Raw genomic sequence first — 23546 nt, forward strand, 5'->3', positions numbered from 1 at the left:
AAAAGGCAGAAAACGCACGCGACGGCGGCGGACGTAAAGCGCGTCGTCCCGGCCGCGGAGGGCCCGCCGGAAAAAAAATACGGTTGCGCGCGGCCTCAAAATCTGACGGGGAACGCGAATAAGGTCCGAACGGGGCCACCCGGGGCGAAAATCTGAAAAAAATTTGAAAAAAATCGCGAAGAGTGATAAGAAGGAGTGATAACGCAGCGACGGCTCCACCGCCGCCGGGAGACCCGTTTTCCCTACATTCTCCTCTATAGAAGTACGAAAAATCGCCAGAGACGAGTGACGATATTTTATTCTCCGTTGTCAGACGTCCAACTCTCGGGGACACATTTTTTTGTTTTATAATTAAAACGCAAATTTTCTTTTTACAGCAACTGATTATACATCAACCACTTACATCGCTTTTGGACTTTAGACGATTATAGCGATGAGCGTGTCAATGAAATGGGGTGAATCCGAGACGGAGACGGTACCGCTGGACTTGACCATGAAGAAGGAGGAGAACTATGCCGTCTCAGAGGCAGAGGTGGAACTCGATGGACCAGGGAAATTGACGGAGGACACGACACTATTACAGTCGATCGCTGAGAACGACGTTCAATCGACGCCACTGGACTTGAGTGCCAGAAGAGCATTGCCGTTGCAGTCACCGCCGCCACCGTCACCGCCATCTATGCCACAGCCGCAATGCGGGCATTACAAGACACCGGTTTCGCCGTCGCCAACGGAACACTTGGCACCACTGCATGGGATGTACTCCAACGCTGCCGCTTACCAGAACAAGGTATCGTCCGCAGCCGTCCCTGAGTACAACACGTCTCCGCCTGTTCTTCCAACGTCCACGGCTAATGAGTTTCACCAAAACAACCGAATCCAACAGCAGCTGGAACATCTGCACATGCAACAGCAACAACTGCTCCATCTTCAGAATCAGCTCAAACTGCAGCAGCAGCTCCAGTTGCAGCTGCATCAGCTCTGCAATGGCCAGAAAAAGCTCCAGCTGCAGGCCGCGTACGGTGGTGTCCCGCTGAACCCTACGTCATCTCCGTCCTCGTCCGTGTCCAACCACTTCCAGAGTCCAACTGCTGACGACCATCACCAGCAGTGGGACCTAGACCCAGATCACCGCCCCCACATCGAGGCGTGCGCGACGGACGACGCGGACGTCGTGGACCCCGAAGAGGTGGCAGCCATATACAGACAGTCAGAATTCTTGTCGCTACGCCAACGGTACATGGAGAGCTTGAGACCACCGAGGAATATCAATAAAATCAGACGGTCCAGCAACAACAGCAGCAGCAGCAACAACAACAACAACAACAACAACAACAACAACAACAACAACAACAACAACAACAACAACAACAACAACAACAACAACAACAACAACAACAACAACAACAACAACAACAACAACAACAACAACAACAACAACAACAACAACAACAACAACAACAACAACAACAACAACAACAACAACAACAACAACAACAACAACAACAACAACAACAACAACAACAACAACAACAACAACAACAACAACAACAACAACAACAACAACGATGACAACAACAATAGCAGCAACGACAACGACAACCACGGGTTGACGGCCGGGCAGCAGCAGAACGACCAGACGTCCGTCATGAAGCGGAAGAGGAACAACGAGGCGGCAAGACGGTCGTGGGGCGCCAAGCGGCAGAAGTACTTCGAGAACCAGGTCAAGGTCATGTACCTAAACAAGAAGGTGAACGAAATGAAGGACATCAAGAAACGGCTTCTAAAGGCCAACGGTAATATACTTGCCAAGTAGGTGTACTGCTGATACGTGTATCTATTCATAATATAATATCATTAATTAGTATAAGCTCTAGAGAATAGGTAGGTACTATTTGTATGCTTTCGACGACGACGGAAGCGACTTTCGTGTTTTTCGTATCGATTTTCAAACCATATATTTTGTAACCGTTTATCTTAAATTGTAGATGTAAGCCAAGCAATTTCAGTGCTGTATTAACGCTGCTCCGGGTCGTAGTGCGAAAAGTAAAAAAAATAAAACCATGATTATTTAACACGCGCCGATTCAAAATATGTAAAAGAATTATAATTTAAATACATTCATTGCATTTGTCAATAGCAATGAAACAAAGATCAATATAATATAATATTCCACTACGTTGTTCTCATATAGTTAAACTTTACTTACAATTTAACATCAAAAATAACACATAATTATATGGTATTTTTTAGTATTGAATTCAATGATGGATGTAAAATGATTAATATTTATTAATTTTAAATTATAGTTGACATATTTATAAACTTATATCAAATAATCAGTTAATCAGAATTTTTTTACCGACCACTATGGATCGACGGAGGTCGTGAATAAAAATATTATGCGCTATTATAATGGTGAGCCAAAAGAGATTTTTTTCCATCGCAAAAAAGCGGTTTGCGGCTGATCTTACGTCTTTTCCGTTTGGATATAATTTACACGTATATTAAACTTAAACCACTGGTTCGGTATTTAAAATTTTTCAATAATAAATTTAAAACTTTTATTTCGTTCAAAAATACCAAAGTCTACAAAAATGATCTCGAGTTGTATAAAAAAAAAAAAATTGTAAATTAATGTATAATAATATTGCGATTTGAAACAACTGATGAATAACAGCTGGGTTATCCGTCAAAATATCAATCTCGGTCTCAATATCTTGGGACAATAATATGGTGCCAATTAGTGTTGGGTATAGGTATTATATGGCATAATGGTAAGTGTCATAAACTTTAATTATATGTTATATGTATATTTTATATTTTTGTCATATCATAATAATATATACAGGATATAATGTCTGATGTTATGTCACTTTTTATTTGGATTATTTTATTTTATTTTCTTTTTGTCATTTAGATTCAAAAACGACTGTCACGTGTTTATAATTGATTATTATTTTTTTTTGATATAAAATATGATATTATATTATTATATTATAATATATATATATATTTTGTATTATTTATTATGTATTATATCGATTCATACTTGTGTATTTAAGTACCTACGAATTTATAGTATTTAGGACTTGTATTTTTATATTATATTACTAAATACATTTACTTTCTACATAATATTTAGGTAGTTATTACTTTACATATATTACAATACAGATTTCCGAGCACTTATTGAATTATTGTATATACGATATTATGCTGTTTTCAGATGCTCATAATTTCTTTTAAATACATTTTTATTTTGTTCGTATAATGTGTCTACTGCTCAATAGCAAATTTATTATTATATTATAATCCAGTGTTTCTATAATATATGACGAAAACTATTTCGACGCCTTTTGTGTAGAAGCTTAAATGGTGTTTTTAAGAGGACGTCACACCCGCATTATGTGTTGTCTCCGTCTTACAAACGCGTAACATTCCAAATTCACGTTCAGCAGTTCACGTTTTATGCCTTTAGCTTAAAAATTAGAGTGAACCGGCCTATTATGATACTTGATGTAAGAACATTATCTATGTTTTGATGGAATTTTTTTTACAATAATTTTGTTTTTAAGTGTGTTATGAGCATTTTTAATTTACATGCATATTACACACATAACTCACTTAAAAACTGAATTATCTTAAAAAAACTTATTGGTTATAGGAGAAATAATTAATAGAAATAGTATTTATTTATTATTGGTTGCTATTGGTTAATCGGGCTGATCAGATACAAGCATGCATCAAATCAAATTTTCGCACATTGCCTACCAGGGTGGCTGCACTTACTGCAATAAGTTAAACAATCACAATTTTTTATCATTTTTTATGGGTAACGAAATATGCAGGATCAGTTCTATTATATATAAATGTATGTTTGTGTGCAGATCTCTGGGAAAAAGATAGGCTAATTTAAAAAGGGTTAAATTTAGTTTTTTTATTCATAGGATTTTAGTACGGTTAGGTTAGGTTAGGATTATGTATTAATTGATTATGTTACTCCACCGTATTATATCAAAATAAACTTGGTATAAATTTGATACTCCAGAATTAAATCATACAATAAGCACAGAACGGCACGAATGACGGATTGTCAACAAAAATTCGAGTCATAAAGATTAACTCTTAAACAAGTCGACTACTCATGAGTTAAATCTGCAGATTTATGGCTACAACTCGTTTGTGCACATTTACCTTTTTTACAATTCATTAGACATTCGTAGAACAATTGACTAGTAAAATTGGAAACTAAACTTAATTTGTATGTTGTTTTTCCCAGTGCTTTTGAAAAATATTGAGAATTTTAAAATTTGTCCACCCAAACTAGATTCACTTTATCATCGAACAAGATACTATTGAAGAAAATCGAAGCAGTTTTACTGCTCCAAACGGTAAGTAATTAAAATTAAAAAATAATTCATTGTAAAATCAATATATTCATCGCTCCGCTCAAAATCTAAAACATGGTATGGCTTTTGTATAAAACATGACAAATATATTGACAAAAATTAATTAATTTGGATAATAAATTAACAAACACTCGTTCACATGACATTTTAAATTTTATTCTTAAAAATGGTCTTCAAGATGCTTATCCCAATAATTGCTAAATCCATACATTATGAAGATATCATTAACGAATTCTCGTCAACAAAATCAAGAAAAATAATAGTTTAGTTAAAAATAAGCAATCCACCTGTGGCGGATAGAGTTGTATGTGCCGTCGCATGTCCGGTGCTTTTTCTTATGTAAAAAGTGTAAAGTCGAAACCGTGTTGGAGTGTCTAGAAAGTCAGTCATATCAAGTCAAAATCTATTAACTTTAAAGTTCGTCACCTAGGTTGGCTATCCGACTTAGTCGACTTAGTCGGATAGCGAACAATGTGCTGCAGAAAATAAGTCTAGTATGTCTAGTTGCTATAAGTGAAGAGAAAAAATAGTATTTTCCATAAACCCAATCACAGAACATTCGAAATAACTTACGAAAAATAAATATGATTTTTAGTATTATTAGTTTGATATAATAACAATGACAATTTAAATAAAATAATATGTGTTGAATTCCTAATAATTTAAATAACATATAGGTACATAATATATAATATACAGTCATATAATATAAAATTAACTTGTATATTATTATATTATTTATGAAATATAAAGTGAAAAAAAATGCAAAAAAGTCAATTGACGGGCGGCCGTGCCTTAGAATACACGGGTACAGTCGTTGCCGCACGAAGAGAGCTACGACGGTTTCGAACCCGATCCTACCTACCATCCTATGTTTGGGGAACCTACGCCTAACCTATCGAGCCACAGTTTGAGATGCAAATCATGGTCAAAACTTCAACAATTAAGCTGTGTGTCTACGGAGCTGTGTGTCTACGTATTCTATGTATCTACACGGTTTAAACTTTAATTGTATTTTATTCACTTATCTGACCGTTATTATGTATGTTTGAATAATACATTTAATTGTGTTTACGTTAAGCAATATACCAGCTACGTTATTAAGGACCAAATAATACGTCTACAATCACATAATGCAATATTTATTGAATCAAAAACAAAACAAAAAAAACAGTATATATTTATTGTGCACTTGTGCGTTGGAACGAAGACCGACTGACATTTCGTGAACGCGAATTTTTAAGTGTACAAACCGCATATTCACGGGGTTCAAAAGAAATAAACTTAACAAATAGAGCACAAATGGCAATTGAAAAGACGAAACGAAAAGCAATAATAACGACCTACGCTGGCGTCGATTGCGATGGCTATGGACCGATATCGCGTACAAACCACGCGGCTTTTAAAAGAAACGAACTATATGTGAAAATGTCTAAAAGTCGAAAAACAGCGTAAAAAGTGTAACATTTTTCGAAAACGTTTAAAAACCGACCGCCGCCGCCGCGGCGAAGGTACGCGATTGGTCGCGCTATAGGGAATCGACGGGATGGGTCTGGCGGACTGGGGAAACGGAGCGGTGTTTAATTTTTTCAACCATGAGATCCTCCATGAATTCCCTATAGATCAGCTGTTTTTCTTGCGATTTTATAGAATAAGATATTAAGCTTATGTAAAGCATGCGACAATATATTATGTTGAAAGCAGTGTTACATACAATGCGTATTCCGGGCCAACGGAAAGTGATCGGCCAACGTCATCTGAAAGTATACAAAAAATTATGAAAAATACCCTTTAAAGAGTGAGTCCAAATTTTATTTTTTAAGTTATGGAGAATTAACTTTTTTTATTAAAACCAAGCCTATCACGCATTTGTTATGTGTCTTAAAAACTTTTCAACATTTTGACTTAATTTTTTTTTAATTTTAAAGCTATTTAATTGTCTTATCAACCAATACATACGCAATTAACCAGATAATATGTGCAAATTATTTTTAATACATTGAAAAAATAAAATACTTTTTATCAAAATTTGGATTCTGAGAAAAGCGATGAAAGTATTGATTTTACAATGATGTGTATTTTTTTATTAATTTTTTTATTTCACCTTTTAGGACAGTAAAAGTGCTTGGATTTTCTTCAACAGTAACTTTTCTGACACGAAGTGAATCTAGTTGGTACTTTAGGGGGGTCAAAAGTAAATTTCCCAGTAGTTTTCAAAAGCGACGTGAAAAACAAAAGAAAAATTAAGGAAAAACGGGAATTTTTACGCAAAATCTGTTTTTGAGAAAATCGATTTTGGTTTTTGGTGCAACTCCAAAACAAATGACCGTTGGTACATGAAATTTTGACTGAATATAAGCATTTTCTATACACCATAACATTTTTCAAATATTTTGAGGTGTTTACGAACATTTTCAGTTTCCATTTTTTTTAGTTTTTTTTTCTATAAATATCAGTAAAATTTTATTTGTTGGTTAAAAAAGCGTGAAAATTGAATATTAGACTCCTGGTATATTGTTCTAATAGCAGTTGAAAAATATTAAAAATACATAAATATACATTTTTATAAGCATTTAAAGTTCAAATTTTGACAAATATTATAAATAAATATATTTTTATAATTATTTTGTAGTTAAAAATGTAAAAAATGTTCAACTTTTATAGCTAAGGATTGAAAATTGAAAACAAGGCTCTTTTTGATTTTTATCATAATTTTTATTTTTAGAATAAACTAATAAATATTTTGTAGTTAAAAATTAATAAAATGTTCAACTTTTATAGCGAAGGATTGAAAATTTAAAACAAGATTTCACGTAAATAGGTCATATATAAATTACTTTATTCATAATAATATCATCAAATATACTTGGTAATATCATAGGCTAACTGATCGTTTTCGCTCAGAATCGGTTTTCTTATACAATGATATTATACCATTGAATTCAAATTTAACACCATCTATTATAGTTATCCACTTGTAACCTACTGTACAGCAGAGCGACATCCATTTACCCACCTTTTTAAAAGTATAACTACAAAAAAAATAGTATATTTTATACACGTTAATTTTTAAATATTTACTTTTTTTAATGTATTAAAAATTGTTTGCACATTTTTGGTTTAATATGGCGTCAGCTGGTTCCTTCTCCTCGGAACACATTAGATAATTATCGAATAATAAATAATATCGATAATAGTTCTGATAGTTCATAGAATAATTAGAAATTTTGAATAGTTAGAGCATAATCTTTGAATGTTTAGTGTTTGTTGGTAAGGGGCTTTTTTCCTATTGCTGTGGCTTTTTACTTGGGCTTTTTTTTCCTAGATTCCTATGGTGACTATACACATCGATATTAAATGTTTAATTACAGTGTAGTACCGTCATGTATACTAAAATGCTATGAATACCTGTAATAATAAAACTTACTGTTTTGTTTATGGAAACTGGCAAATCGATAAAATTTGTTTAGCATTTGTATTTATCAATTAAAAACTATCTATCAAATTAATTTATAGAATAACATATGCATTCCCAAACGCGTATACCCGCGTATCATGTGTTATTCTATAAGTATATACGCACTTACAGGACAACAGAGAAGTGGGTATACTTGTATACACAATAATACGCCGTATACCCATGTATAGATACGCCCCACAATACCACTATATAATAATATAATATAGTATATACTATAGTTATTATGTCTATATCGATATTGTGAAGTCGTATTATAATATGTTTACAGATTATATCTTTGAGATGTGTGAATAACCTCAGCCCCGTTTACACCCCGCAATGCACACACTCAACAGCGGGATATAACAAATCATATATATATTGTAAAGATATAAGCGTCGTATAACTGTAAAATCGGTGTTTTATACATTCAATATATACATATATATAAAATATAGAATACAATGCTACAATGTATACAATAACTACCAACTCATAGAGGGAGGTACCTACATTACACAGTATAAATGTATTTATATACCTATAACAGCGCTGTTTATACTGCCTCACCCCACCCCTGCCCACCTTCTATTTCTTACAACACCCAAATTACCACATACCGTAGATCACGTTTTAACGAAGATAATTATTAATTACTTGATTGTGGATGCTTGTAAGTTGTAACACAATCATTTATAACATTATGTTATTCGCAGATCATTGACAGTACCTATAGTTTTTTTATTTTTTTAAACGTCAACAGGTGTGTTGATATCCTTTGTTAGTAATTTGGATCGTTTTAAAAGTTAGGTAAATTTCACAAGGTAATATTATTGTTATTATAAATACGTTATAATATATCTACCAACAATTAAAAAATGATAGAACGCAACGTATAACAGTTATTGATGTACCTATATGGCTATATTCATTTGGAAGGATAGTAAGTCAGATACTAACGCATTTAAATTGTTTAATACATTTTAATATGTATTCAATAAAATATACACGTTACATGGCTTACTATGGTATGTATAATGTACATATAGACAGTATATTAGCCGGTAGCATCATATGATTCAGATTTACAACTCAGCTTTTGTTAATAAATTTAATTTTTAAAATTTTTAATACACTGTATGCCTTTACATAATAATACAAACACGCATTTAGAGCTATGCAAGACGTACTCGTGCCTATTATATGTATAATACTATATATATACACACAATATACATGGTATATAGTATATATTAACGTAAGCAGACATTATGTATATAAATATATAACATGTGTTACGTACCTGGATATATACGTATGCACGTACGAGGGGCGGCTCGTCATGGGAGTCTCTGAGACAGAGACTTCCCTTATAAAAAATACCAGCTACTCATAAATAACAATAAATAAAAATGTATAGGCGTCATTTAAAATATACTTATTTTTTTTTTGCTGACGCCCGACAGTGTCAATTGTAACATCAATATATTATTATAATGCCATATGGGTCGCATGGTGGTCGGAGGGAGACGGGGAGAATAAGCCGCGTATTATTGTAGGCGCTATTGAAACTGGTTTCACGACAACATATTGTTATTGCCACGATAATGTAGGCATTTCAGTGGAATAAAACTCCGTATACCATGGTATGATATGACGTGCATGCGTTTATTCAGAAAATATAATATGGGAAACATTAAAACATAAGACTGTGGACTATAATATTATGGTGTCCGTGTTGTATGTGATACGATATGAAATACGGATTCAGATTGCCCGCAAAGTGCATTGTTATAGAGTTTTTGAAAAGCGGGGATGGTTTATAAATAATTCGTGAAATAGGGTGATGAGTACAATATTTTCCGAGGGTGGTAACGATCGGTAAACGTATAACGTAGTAGCAAATGCGTGTTTAATAAAATATTTTCGTATTTATTGTTAATTCAAAAATACAATTTATATTTTAGAACAAAAATAGATTAATATACATATAAGTATATACTGTCGTGAAAATACTATTATAATAGATTTACAATGGTTAAGTATTTTTTTGAAGTATGGTATAGGTATTTGATAGATATTCAATTACAATCACCAAAATGTGATAAATATAAAAGAAACGCTTGCATTGAAAGCAGCAATGAAGAATAATTGGGTTCTATATGTCAATAGTTCATATTTTTACAACATTTGATATTCACTTGATTTCTCACGATTTCTTATTTGATTGTAATTAAAAAACGAATGACTGTAGATAATTGAAAATTTCACTGAATGTTTGTATTAGCATTTTCTATACACTGTAAAATTTTGAAAATAATTTAACTCTTTTTGAGCTGTTTACGGACATTGTCAGTTTTCAGTTTTTTCAGTTTTTTTTTCTATAATGTTAATAAAATTTTATTTATTGAGTAAAAAAACGTAAAAATTTAATGCAAGGCTCCTGATATATTGTTACAATAGAAGTTGAAAAATATTAAAAGTACATAGGCACATTATTTTTTTTATAAGCATTTAAAGTTCAAATGTTGACAAAATGTATTAAATATACATATATACACCATACATTCTATACACCATAACATTTTTCAAATATTTTGAGGTGTTTACGAACATTTTCAGTTTCCATTTTTTTTAGTTTTTTTTTCTATAAATATCAATAAAATTTTATTTGTTGGTTAAAAAAGCGTAAAAATTGAATATTAGACTCCTGGTATATTGTTCTAATAGCAGTTGAAAAATATTAAAAATACATAAATATACATTTTTATAAGCATTTAAAGTTCAAATTTTGACAAATATTATAAATAAATATATTTTTATAATTATTTTGTAGTTAAAAATGTAAAAAATGTTTAACTTTTATAGCTAAGGATTGAAAATTGAAAACAAAGCTCTTTTTGATTTTTATCATATTTTTTATTTTTTAGAACAAACTAATAAATATTTTGTAGTTAAAAATTAATAAAATGTTCAACTTTTATAGCGAAGGATTGAAAATTTAAAACAAGATTTCACGTAAATAGGTCATATATAAATTACTTTATTCACAATAATATCATCAAATATACTTGGTAATATCATAGGCTAACTGATCGTTTTCGCTCAGAATCGGTTTTCTTATACAATGATATTATATCATTGAATTCAAATTTAACACCATCTATCATAGTGATCTTTTTTTACTATGAATGTCAATAAAACTTAATTTGTTGGGTAAAAAAGCTTGAAAATGTAACACGGCTCCTATTATATTGTTACAATGACATTTGAAAAATATTAAAAACCTTTGTCACAGTTTTTATTTATAAGCATCTAAAGTTCAAATCTTGACAAAATACGAAAAAATCACGAAAATTAGCAAATTATTTTCTTTTGATATTTCATAAAAATTTTTCTTTTCAAATCTATAATTTATATTTATATATTTCAGACATTAAATGCTTTAGAATTTTATATAAGTTTAATAAACAACAATATTGAATATTATTTTTTTGTACAGAACTTGTACGAACGCGAGATTGGCTGCGCGTCCCTGTAACGTAACTTATGAGCTATTATTGCTGTTTCAATTTTAAATATTGCGCCAGTCGCTCTGTTGCCGTCGCCGTAACCACTCACCGCTTGAGCTCTGAGATCGACAGAGGCGGTAGCCGTCGTCGCCTGAGTTTGTTTATCAAGGTAAGGTCTACGAACACACAATATGTAAGCTCGTAAAATAATGTGAATAGCGCATGCGCAGACCGCCTCCATAGCCGACTAAAATCAACCGCTCAACGATATTATAGACGTTGCCCGCCGCTCGCCGGCCACCGGGTACATAAATTGTATGCAGCCACGTTACTTGCCAGGGGGGAGGGGAGGCTGCGCTTGCAGCGCAGCCCGTTGTTGTCACTGAAACACGCCAGGTTAATAGAATATACTCTTATTCTATATTATATTATAGAAGTAAAGTATAGTCAGTGGTGGCTCGTGGGTGATGGTGGTTGAGGTGCGACTTAAAAAATAATAGCGGTAGCCATAGGTATAAAAAATTATTTAAATATACGAAAATATACATCTTACCATGACAAAGTAGATCTATTTTGTCATGCATCTTTTTTTATATAGTCGCAGGTCGTAGTAGAAAATGGAAATTAAAATAATAATAATAGCAACCGACAACGCTGTTAATTCAAAAATAAATTACCAAATAGTAAATATGATTGATTGATTTTTAGTAAAAATTAATTTAAGCTCAAATATAAAAAATAAAAAAAAATTATGTTTTTAAATTTTCCGTGAAGATAATTTTTATTAATTTATATTTATTGTTTAATACAGGAAGATTTTTTTGGAAATCTATCGCAGATCATTATGTACTTGGGTTTTTACTTATACAATATTAAATATTTAAACTAAGCTGTACAATGTGAAGTAAACCAAAAACATTAAAGATATGTATGTATTATTGAATAATTAAAAATAATAGTGAATAATAAATATAAACAAAAAAATCATATTATTCACACTCAAACAAACATTTATAAAATACCAAAAAAATATGATTTTAACCATTGAATCATAATTTTGAAAAAGTAAAATTAAAAATCTTTATTTAAGTTAATTGTATTTACCTTTTAAAATTATATTATTCACTTCTCATAATTTTAGGTATTTTAGTTATGAATATCAATAAAACAAAATATATTAACAATAGGTAATCTAAATAAATACAAATTCATGGTATTTACACTTTTTTGAAAACAGAATTTTTTCTTTACTGTGGTTTAAAGCAATATTTTTAAAAACTTTTCTTATAATGTGCCATTAGATATAATACTTATTTGCTTAAATTGTTGAGTGGAAATTATAATTAAAAAAATAAATAAATAAAATATTGGTTACAATTAAATATAGTTACTACAATATAGTTATGTTCACAAGTCACAATAAATTATTATCTATTATTATTTTATCAATTTTTTTTTTATTTTAATTTAAAAAATGTATTAGTACATGCACTTTAAGTTCATGCTCAGAGCCAAAAGACATTTCATAAAGTTGACATATGAATATGGTATTAGCTGGTTTATTCATCATGTCACTATTTACACACTAAGTACATTTTGCTACATATCTCAAACGCATTTTCATATGCTGGACATACTTATACCATGTATCCGATTCCCACAAACATTCTTTACAGATGTATGGTTGAAGTTTCCTATGATTTTCAGTTTGATGATAATGTAGATTCATTTTTCATTTTGAAGCATCTATAACAAAATATTATTTTCATTAGATGTTAGTAACCTAAAAATGATAAAAGTAAAATTAATCAGTACATATTTTGAAAAGCCAATTAGTAAAGAAAATATATTCAAATGAAGGTAACTGTGAAATCACGTTGTAAGTTATTTTTATTTTTAATTAGTTAAGATAAAGAAGTATTACAAATTCAGAAAGTTAAGCCATCTTTTTTCTATCACTTGCTATAAATTTGTTTATTTTTTAAGGGCATATAAATACAGTCCCTAAAAATAAGCATTAACTAGTTCATATTTAAATTAAAATAAATTGCCTAAATGATTAAAAAATGAATAAAATCGAATATGTGATAAAGCAATACTTTAGAATTTAGGATTATTGAATCAAATATATTATAATATTAGTTGTGATGTTAATATTTTTTTTATTTAGAATGTATTCAATTAAATAAGTAATTTTAAATTATATTTAAATAAATAAAGTTTCTAGTACCTTTTGGCATTCTTCAGTGTTAAAATCTGTTAGTTGTTCTATTAATATTAAATGTAGTATATTACCTTGACTTGAACTACCAATTGCTTTCTGAACAGCATATGTTTCCGTTTTTGCTTTTTCGGCCTTAAATAAATTATAAATTAAATTAAGTTGTATACCATTATTTTTTTTAGATTCTGAGTGAAGTGATGAATGTATTGATTTTACCATGATGTTTTTTTTAATTTGTTAGTTTTTTTATTTTTGTGTCTGTCTTTACCTTTTAGGACAGTAAAACTGCTTAGATATTCTTCAACAGTATCTTTTCTGATAGGAAAGTGAATTTCGTTCATACTTTGGATGGTCAAAAGTAAAAATGCTCCTAGTATATTGTTTCAAAGGCAGGTGAAAAAAATAGTTCAAATATTGACAAAATACGTAAAAATTACAACAATTTGAAAATTATTTTGAGATAGAAATTCATAAAAATTTTTTTTTTTAAATCTAAAATTTAAAAATGTAATACAAGATTCCTCATAAATTTGTCTACCTTTATCAAAAAAAACATGTCTACAAAAAGTTAAATTAAATTTTTATGAGCGTTTGAAATTCACTTGATTTCTCATGTAACGATTTTCTTATTTTATTGTAATTAAAAAACTAAAGACTGTAGATACTTGAAAAATTCACTCAATGTTTATATTAGCATTTTCCATACACTATAAAATTTTGAAAATTTGACTCTTTTTGAGCTATTTATGGATATTGTCAGTTTTAAATTTGTTTAGTTTTTTTTTCTATAAATATCAATAAAATTGTATTTGTTAGGTAAAAAAGCGTGAAAATTTAATGTAAGGCTCCTGATATAATGTTACACTAGCAGTTTAAAAATATTAAAAATACATTTTATAAGCATTTAAAGTTCGAATTTTGACAACATTTATCATATTTAAAATTTAACAATTATTTTATAGTTAAAAATTTATAAAATGTTCAACTTTTATAGCTAAGGATTGAAAATTGAAAACAAGATTTCACGTAAATAGGTCATATATAAATTACTTTATTCACAATAATATCATCAAATATACTTGGTAATGTCATAGGCTGACTAACCGTTTTCGCTCAGAATCGTTTTTCTTATACAATGATATTAAATCATTCAGTTCAAATTTAACACCATCCATTACAGTGACTCACTTGTAACCTACTGTACAGCACAGTGACATCCACTTACCCACATTTTTTTTTATTACATCTAAATTAAAATTTTCCAATTCTCGTTGTTTTTTTCCATGTTTTTTTAGCAAACAAACGACCTAACTATCATTTCTAAACTTTTGTGAATTAAGTTATTTCTTTTTATAGCAAGACAATTTAGGATTGAAATCTTCATCACTGTCGAATGAACTAGATTTATTAAGATGATGGATAGACTTTTTATTATGTATAATATAATGTATATAGTAATTTTTTTTTGTCAACAAAAGTTTTTCCACACAGAGTACAAGTCAATGTTCTTACATTATTATCACTTTTTAAATGTGTTCGAAAATTTCTATATCATCCAATTTACGATCGCATACTCGACCATGATGTAGATTTTTTCCAGTATGGTTGAATAAATTCTGTGGGGCCCGCACTAAAACTAAACATTCATACTAATATCAAACATTCTACACTCAAGTAAACAAAATAAAAAACTTATACCTTTAAAAATAATATTTTTTTAATTTTTATAACTTACAAATATTATAATTCAAAATGTATCTAGGAACTAGAAATCTTTACACCCGGGTCACGGAGAAAAAAATATGCCTTCGGTTAGTATTATGCACAAATTTAAATGTATTTACTGCATTTTTTTAAATTAATCGGCGAATATATTATACAGCTCGCATTAAACTTCGTCTTTTAATATTTTTATCTCCACTTTATAATAACATGTTTTAAAGATTACGTCGTACCCGTATTATTATGTTGTCTCCGTCTTACTAACGCACAATAATACCAAAATGTACGTTCAGCAGTTTCAATTTTATATTGTTAGCTTAAATATTAGAGTGAATTGACCTATTATCAAACTTAAATGTAAGAACATTATCCATGTTCTCTCATTGGTTTTTACGATATTTTAATTTTTCTAATACCCGAATAACAAACTTAAAAATTAAATACAATTTTGAAAATCCAAGTCCAACGTGACTTGTAAAATGAGATTCACTTTTAAAAAAAAAATCATCGATACCTGCTCACTTTGTGCGTGTTTTTCCTACACCATGAAGGAAGCCATTATGATTAAGTATAAAATAATAAATTAATTCCATGTTACATTTGATACAATTAATTAATTAATTTGTATAATATATTTTAATGTAATACATTTTATTTAAGTATTTCAGAATGCATAGATGAATAATTATTAAATAAATATACATATTTACCATTACGATGATAATAATGAATAAATTAATGTTGAGCTTGCAACTATGATTTTTTTTTGGGTCGCCAAAATTTAAATTTAAAATTTTAGGGTCACGTTTTTAAAAGGTTGGGAACCGCTATAGATTCTAGTTGGTACTTAAGGGGATCAAATTTTTTTTTTTGACTGTGTAAACGATAAGTAGTCGAAATGATGCTTCAATTTTCAACTTCAGTATCTTGTTTGATGGGAAAATTAATCTAGGTAGACAACTTTTTTTTAAATTATTTTATACCATTATTCGAAATCAAACTTGAGTAGTACTCCGAATACTTTTTAAATACGTTTTTTTGAAAGTATTCAATACGGTATTTTGAATACTTTATTCAGAGTAAAGTATTCGGAATACTTTTTTTCTTATATAGGTATACTCTTATATGGATAATACTAATTATTACTTATGAACTATATTAATTTGAATGTAATTTATAACTAATAGATAACCAGATAGGTGTGTATTATCGAGATTATAATAATGTTCATTTATAAACACAGAATTGAAAATATAATATTTTTGATATGGAAATCTAAATTTACTAAAAAAAGTTTTCAAAAATTATTTGGAATACTTTTTGTGAAGTATTTGAAATACTTAGGAATATTATTATCATAAAGTATTAGAATACGTATGCTGAATACTTTTTTTAAAGTATTTGGAATATGTATTTGAAATACTTTTAAAAAGTATTTTACCCAAGTCTGTTTGGAATACGCAAAACTAACTGGAACTTTTAATACCTACGTAAATTTGTATACCAAATTAGACATGTCCGAGAGGTGATGATTAGCTAACAATTTTTTGTTTCTCGAATGACCAAATAGCAGCACTCGACGATCTAATATCTATTGTACACAATACATTTTGTATGTTTTTTATCTTTAACTTTAAAACTGGTAATTAACACATTTATAACCTTATTTTTATTTTTGAGCGTAGTATATCTGAGATTCTGGTGTTTGAACTAAGCAAAATTTGTTTTTTGTACCAATACTATTACCAATACTATACTTACGTGTCTTCACGAAACATTACGTGGAAATAAATAAATGGACAACATTGTATAAAGGAGGAAACACTTTTTATATTTATTTGTTATCATTATTCATGATTTCATTATTTTGTGTCTAAGTCATAAAACAATATTTAAAAAAAAGCAAATATTGTATGTAAAAAACTAAGGACTATAACCCATTTTTGATTTTCCCATTTATCTATAATTTTATTTGGAATAAAATATTTATTTATTACCTAATTGTATATACCTACCTATTTATTTATACTTTATAGATCCATTATGTATTTAATATTTAATATAGATAATACTAAAAATATTGTTAGGCATATATAATAATAAATTATACATATGAATACATTGTGAAAAACATGAGCAACAAGTTTTTAAAGAACCAAAAGTATAAAAGCAATTTAATAAACTAAGTACATAATTCATACCATTTGGTTTGCTGGCCATCCGTTTTGATCGGTGTCCATCACCACTGGCACAGTCTGTGGTATCACTGGAACTGGTACAGTCGAAGTGCGGTGGAAAACATTTTCAGCAGGTTCTACACGAGGGGGTGCTCTGATCGAGGCACCTGGTATATTGGCATGGGCAGAAGAATTCTGATTAATCAAAAGATGAGAATTATTTGGTGGCCAATAATCCTCAAAACTTGTTTCTGGTGTAAACAATTTCCGTATATTGTTAAAACTGGTCACTTTGCAAGAGTCACTAAAATACACCGTATAATCGATACCCAGGATTTTACAACAGAACTTGATATAAGCCAAGTTCCAATTTTCTATTTTTATAGCTCGGTGTATTAGGTTTTCTTTTTCACCTACAAAGTAGAATAGCGGAACATATTTTTGGTTATCTTTCATACAATATGGTACTACGTATTGAGAGTTAATTATTATAAAACCACATTTTTCTTGGTGCCCTTTTTTATATTTGCACTGTAATCTATTATAACAAACTTCGATGAATGTATAAAATTCTTGAACATCTTCTAAACGGACAATATAATCTTTTCCCGCGATGAACTTTTTTTTCCCGAACGTAAAATAAGTATTTTCGTTAATTTCATTTAGGGTAATTGCTTCATAATTAGTAATATAGTTCCATCTCACTGATGTGCATGTATATATATCTGCATGTAAATATTTTAAATAGACATTAAGTAGCTGAATTTCAAATCCGGTAAATCGAAGGAACATGAATTTCTGCGATTGATTTCCAAAAAAAACTACCTATATTATACAAAGGAATGTAAATTAATAAAAAGTCTCTTCGCAAGAAATTTAAAAACATAATTTTATTTTATTTTTATACTTTTGCTGATATTCATATTTACTCAAAATCAATTTATCATATTTAGAAATTATTAATAAAACATTTTTTGTTACAAAGACACCAACATTCTAGATACTTTAAATGTTCTAACGATCTAGGACCAATTGGCATAGCCGTTTGGATGTGGCGGTTTGGAAGTGGATGTTTTAACGTAGGGGCAATTGGACATAGCAAAAAAAAATATAATAATAAATCTATCATTATATCTGTAATAAAAATAGAAAATTAAAACACAATATCAAAAAAAAAAAATTGTTTTATAATACGCTCAATAAATCAGAATTAAAAAATAAAATTAAAATCACGCGTATTACCAACCAAATTTTATAATTTTTACATGGAATCACCTAAAATATTTCACTTCATTAATATTATGTACTATAAAATGTTGATTAAAATTGTATTATACTATTAATATATTCAGGGTTGGAAAAAACAATTTTTTTTTATTAAAACAATAAAAACAAAATAAATATCGTTTTAATGTTTTAGATTCTGGTTGGAACGATGAATGTATTGATTTTACAATGATGTGTGTTTTTTTTTTTAATTTTTAATATTTTTTTGTTCCTGTCATCACATTTTAGGACATTAAAAGTGCTTGGATTTTCTCCAACAGTATATTTTTTGATAGGAAAGTGAATCTAGTTGGTACTTTAGGGAGTCAAGAGTAAAATTTTTCAAAAGCGCCGTGAAAAACAAAAGAAAATTTAATGAAAAACGGGAATGTTTACGCAAAATCTGTTTTCGAAAAAATCGATTTTGGTTTTTGGTTCAACTCCTAAACAAATTAACGTATATACATAACATTTTCACTGGTTGTTTATATTTGCATTTTCTATACAAGATAAGATTTTAAAAATATTTTGATTTGTTTTGAACTGTTTCAGAACATTTTCAGTTTCCAATTTTATTAGTTTTTTTTTCTATAAATACCAATAAAATTTTATTTATTGTGTAAAAAAGCGTCAAAATTCAATGCAAGGCTCCTGTTATATTGTTACAATAGCAGTTGAAAAATATTAAAAATACATAGGCACATTTTTTTTTTATAAGCATTTTAAGTTTAAATGTTGACAACATTTATCAAATTTAAAATTGAATAATTATTTTGTAGTTAAAAATTAATAAAATGTTCAACTTTTATAGCGAAGGATTGAACATTTAAAACAAGATTTTACGTAAATAGGTCATAATATAAATTACTTAATTCACAATAATATCATCAAATATACTTGGTATACTTGGTAATATCATAGGCTGACTAACCGTTTTCGCTCAGAATCGTTTTTCTTATACAATGATATTATATCACTGAATTCAAATTTTACACCATTCATTACAGTGATCCACTTGTAACCTACTGTACAGCAGAGTGACATCCACTTACCCACCTTTTTTAAACTGGATCATGATATCCGACGATGTTGTTCAGTACAAGTTTTACCATCGTAACGTGTTTAAATTTATTTTTTATAATTATTACTTTATGATTTTACTTAGTTAAATAATATAATATTATATAATAGATTAATGTTAAATATTAAATAATAATAATTAAAAATTCCAAAAGTAAAATATATGAGTCAAAATAATTAATTTTCAGATTAAAGGACAAAACGTTCAGCGTTCTGTATACCTAATACTTTTTACTAAAATTAATTTTTTAATAAAATTATTGCCAAAAAACACTACCGATAAGACACTTGAAAATTTAGCTAAAAGATTCCAGAGTTAAGCTTAAATTTCCAACTGTTTTTTATGAGCGTCTAAAGTTAGAATTTTGAAAAAATTGCAAAAATTTGGATATTATTTGTAGATATGTTATCAACTATATACTTGACCAATTTTGTGAAATTTAAAATTATTCTTAGAGGAATCTGGAAAGTTTAGAGAGTGGCTTGAATCACATGTTTGATTTATACCAAGTACAGAGTCGACCACAGACGAATTGTCCATCTCGGTAGAATTAGTTCACAAAGCGTGGTATACACCGACCACAATGATTGTAATTATTTACCCGTGATCTGGGATACACTAAAATCAAGATATACACCTATACAACGCTATATTTTATATTATTTTCAATTTTTTCAATGGTGAATAGTCAAATTAACAGCCAAAAATTGACGTTTGTGTATTCAAAGTAAATGGTATAAAATACGGACGTTTACCTCCTGGACCGAGACATTTGATTAAATATATTTATTTTTACACATAACGATAAGCCGGAGAATAGGTTCTTTGAATTTACCTGAAATATACGATCATATCGGAATCTATCGACTAGGTATCAATATTTACGTTATGGATTTATTACCTTATTAAATAGGTAATGATTGATGAACCAAAGTTATGTGAAAGTAGTATTGAATTATTATGATATATTAATTTAACAATAATTTAATAAAAAGCTCATAAACAGTACATTTATTTATTTGCAGTTGTATTTTGTATATTATTGTTCACTATTTTTTTTAATATTCATAATATTATTATTGAATTTTGTATTGGAAATAGTGACATAATGACGTTATGGAATTTTATTTATATATTCATTAGGGAATTAATTTGATCATTTATACATTTATTACCTAATTTGCATTATATATTATGCTATAGTCTGCTAATAATTTAACTTAACTTGGTGACTTTAAAACAATTTATTAGAAACACACTATTTCAAATTTCAATGATAGTTGACCGTAATACAATGAACCTAATAATATGAACCTACTGATTATACTATATTATATTAACTTTAAGTTTTAACTTAAGCCACCAAACTTAGATAATTTATTAGCAGACTTTTTTAACATAAATAATATTTATGCTTCAAAGGCTTAATTAAGAAGGATATCATAATTTTTAAAACTGATAATTTAATTATTAATTTTAATCCATATTTTTTAGTATGAATTTACATCATTAATTAATTTGAATATTTAAATGTACAATGATCTGACTAGGTATTACATTTGTTTTCAATTAATCGGTCATTTTTTTTCCTGAAGTAATTAATCGATTATTCGTAGAGGTGGACCGATACCGATACCCGATATTCGTACTATCGGCATATCGGGTACCTATCGGTTTTTTTTCAAATTGTTAGTAAAACCAATATAATGCAGTCGTATATCATTTTTTTTATGTAAGCAGGGTGGTGTTTATACCGATAATGTTATTTTTAGACATATTATATAAGCAATAAATAATTTAGTAAACATAGTAGGTAAACATGATACAATCACAACTGAAATTCAATTTCAATTATTTTTCCTGCTTACCTGCTTATGATTTTATTGAAAAGTAACAATTGATAAAAAATAACACTATCCCAAAAATTATTAATTATTAAATTATAATTAAATTCGACGTTTGTATTTATAAATATTTTATTTTTTCAAAAATTCAACTAAAATAATATTTTTAATTATTAATTATTGTTTTTTTAAGTTGTCATTAATTATCCTTGCGTGTTTTGATATGTTATATGATTTTTATTTTCGCAAAATGTAGCTTTCCTAATTACCCCCTTTTGAACTGTTATACTACTAACTATAAATATATATATATATGTATTTTTCACTTATGTATTGAAAAACTAGAGTCACTGCAGATTACGTGAGGTTAGGTATTTTTCTACTGCTGCATGGGGGCTAAGTAATGTGAAAACCTGCATGGGGGCTAAGTAATGTGAAAATCTGCATGGGGGCTAAGTAATGTGAAAACAGTCCGGCCCCCATGTAGTGATGAAAGGAAAAAAAAAAAAGGTATTTTTCTACTGAACGGTCGGAACCAAATATGTTTCATGTACGAAGGGCCCGCCCAATCCACGGCCTGTGACTATTTTATAAAATTAGAAATTTCTATAGGTATAAAAAAATGTTATTTAAATAAGCTTTTAAGAATTACAAAATATCATATTATTTTTAAGTATATATTATAAATGTAGTGTATATTTTATCGAAATAATCCGGTACACGTGGCCTGCAATATAAATATAAATTTCGATTATGGCCCGCAAGTTGAAAATGTTGGGCACGCCTTTCTTGAGCAAAGTCGAGAGGCTCCGATAGTCTCTAACCTCAGGTACCTAGGTACATACTTATATTTACTTATATTTTACTAACCACGACCTGTACCTGAATACCGACCAAAGGTCGTGCGTCAAGTCACACGGCGCCCCTGCTCGCATTCTTCCTCTTTACACCTACAATTGAATGCTAAACCGTATGATCCGGAATTCACTGTACATATATTATATAATATGAATTTACTTAGTAAAGCCTAACTACTTTTGCTTCCACGGCAGTTTGAGTATGTACCTACGAGTTTTTTTTTTTTTTTTATTAATTAATTTTCTTTATAATATAATATAATATACAAAGAAATATATATACTCCTTTAAGCCTTTAGTGTACTACCTATTTATTTGTATAATGACTTAAAATTGTAAATAGGTATATCTGAATTATTTTTTGAATTCTGAAACGGGATTGCATTTTTAAATATTAAATATAGATATAATTACTTAACTGCACAAATGTATTAGAATGATGTTGTATACCAGTTAGAGAACCCCTATTTTTTCGAAAAAAAAGTTTGCTATTTTATCGCCAGCGGCCATTTTTATATAATAATAAATACCAACCTCGTATTATATCCGCATTTTCGGATTCGTCCATCGCAGCAACATATACATCATTATTACGATCACCGTCAGGTATAAAATGCACTTCTGATGGCCCAGCCGATAAATCGGGAACATATACTTGTGGAGCAATTTCAATCTCGTTAGGTTTGTTGTGTGCAGGAACGTGAAGACATTCTATGTAATCAATAAAATGTTAAATATAAAATTAATTATCAGAAATATATTTATGTATGTACTCACTGTGGAAGTATTTAATATGTCTATTAACGTTATACCGTTTACTGAACATCTTTGCACAAATGGAGCATCGAAATCGAATCCCTAAGTGTGTACCTTCATGTCTCTTCAAATTGCGTTTATAGCCGAAAGTCGTTCCACACTTTCCACATTTAAACATATTATTATTAATGGTTGAGGTAAAGATAAAGAAAGAAAAATATAACAAGTATGAACT

General features: G+C 29.1%; 1 protein-coding gene and 1 pseudogene across 1 annotated transcript; one reads left to right on the forward strand and one right to left on the reverse strand.

The window, feature by feature from the left end:
* Positions 1 to 433: 433 nt before the first annotated feature.
* Positions 434 to 1816, forward strand: LOC132933296 (myb-like protein AA). The gene is made up of 2 exons (XM_060999606.1): positions 434 to 1287; positions 1522 to 1816. Exons 1-2 carry the CDS (start codon positions 434 to 436, stop codon positions 1814 to 1816), a joined length of 1149 nt encoding a protein of 382 aa, XP_060855589.1.
* An 11336-nt stretch (positions 1817 to 13152) lies between these two features.
* LOC132933307 (uncharacterized) lies at positions 13153 to 23381 on the reverse strand (annotated as a pseudogene).
* Positions 23382 to 23546: the final 165 nt, after the last annotated feature.

Source organism: Metopolophium dirhodum, chromosome 1, assembly GCF_019925205.1.
Source record: "Metopolophium dirhodum isolate CAU chromosome 1, ASM1992520v1, whole genome shotgun sequence".
Classification (NCBI taxonomy): domain Eukaryota; kingdom Metazoa; phylum Arthropoda; class Insecta; order Hemiptera; family Aphididae; genus Metopolophium; species Metopolophium dirhodum.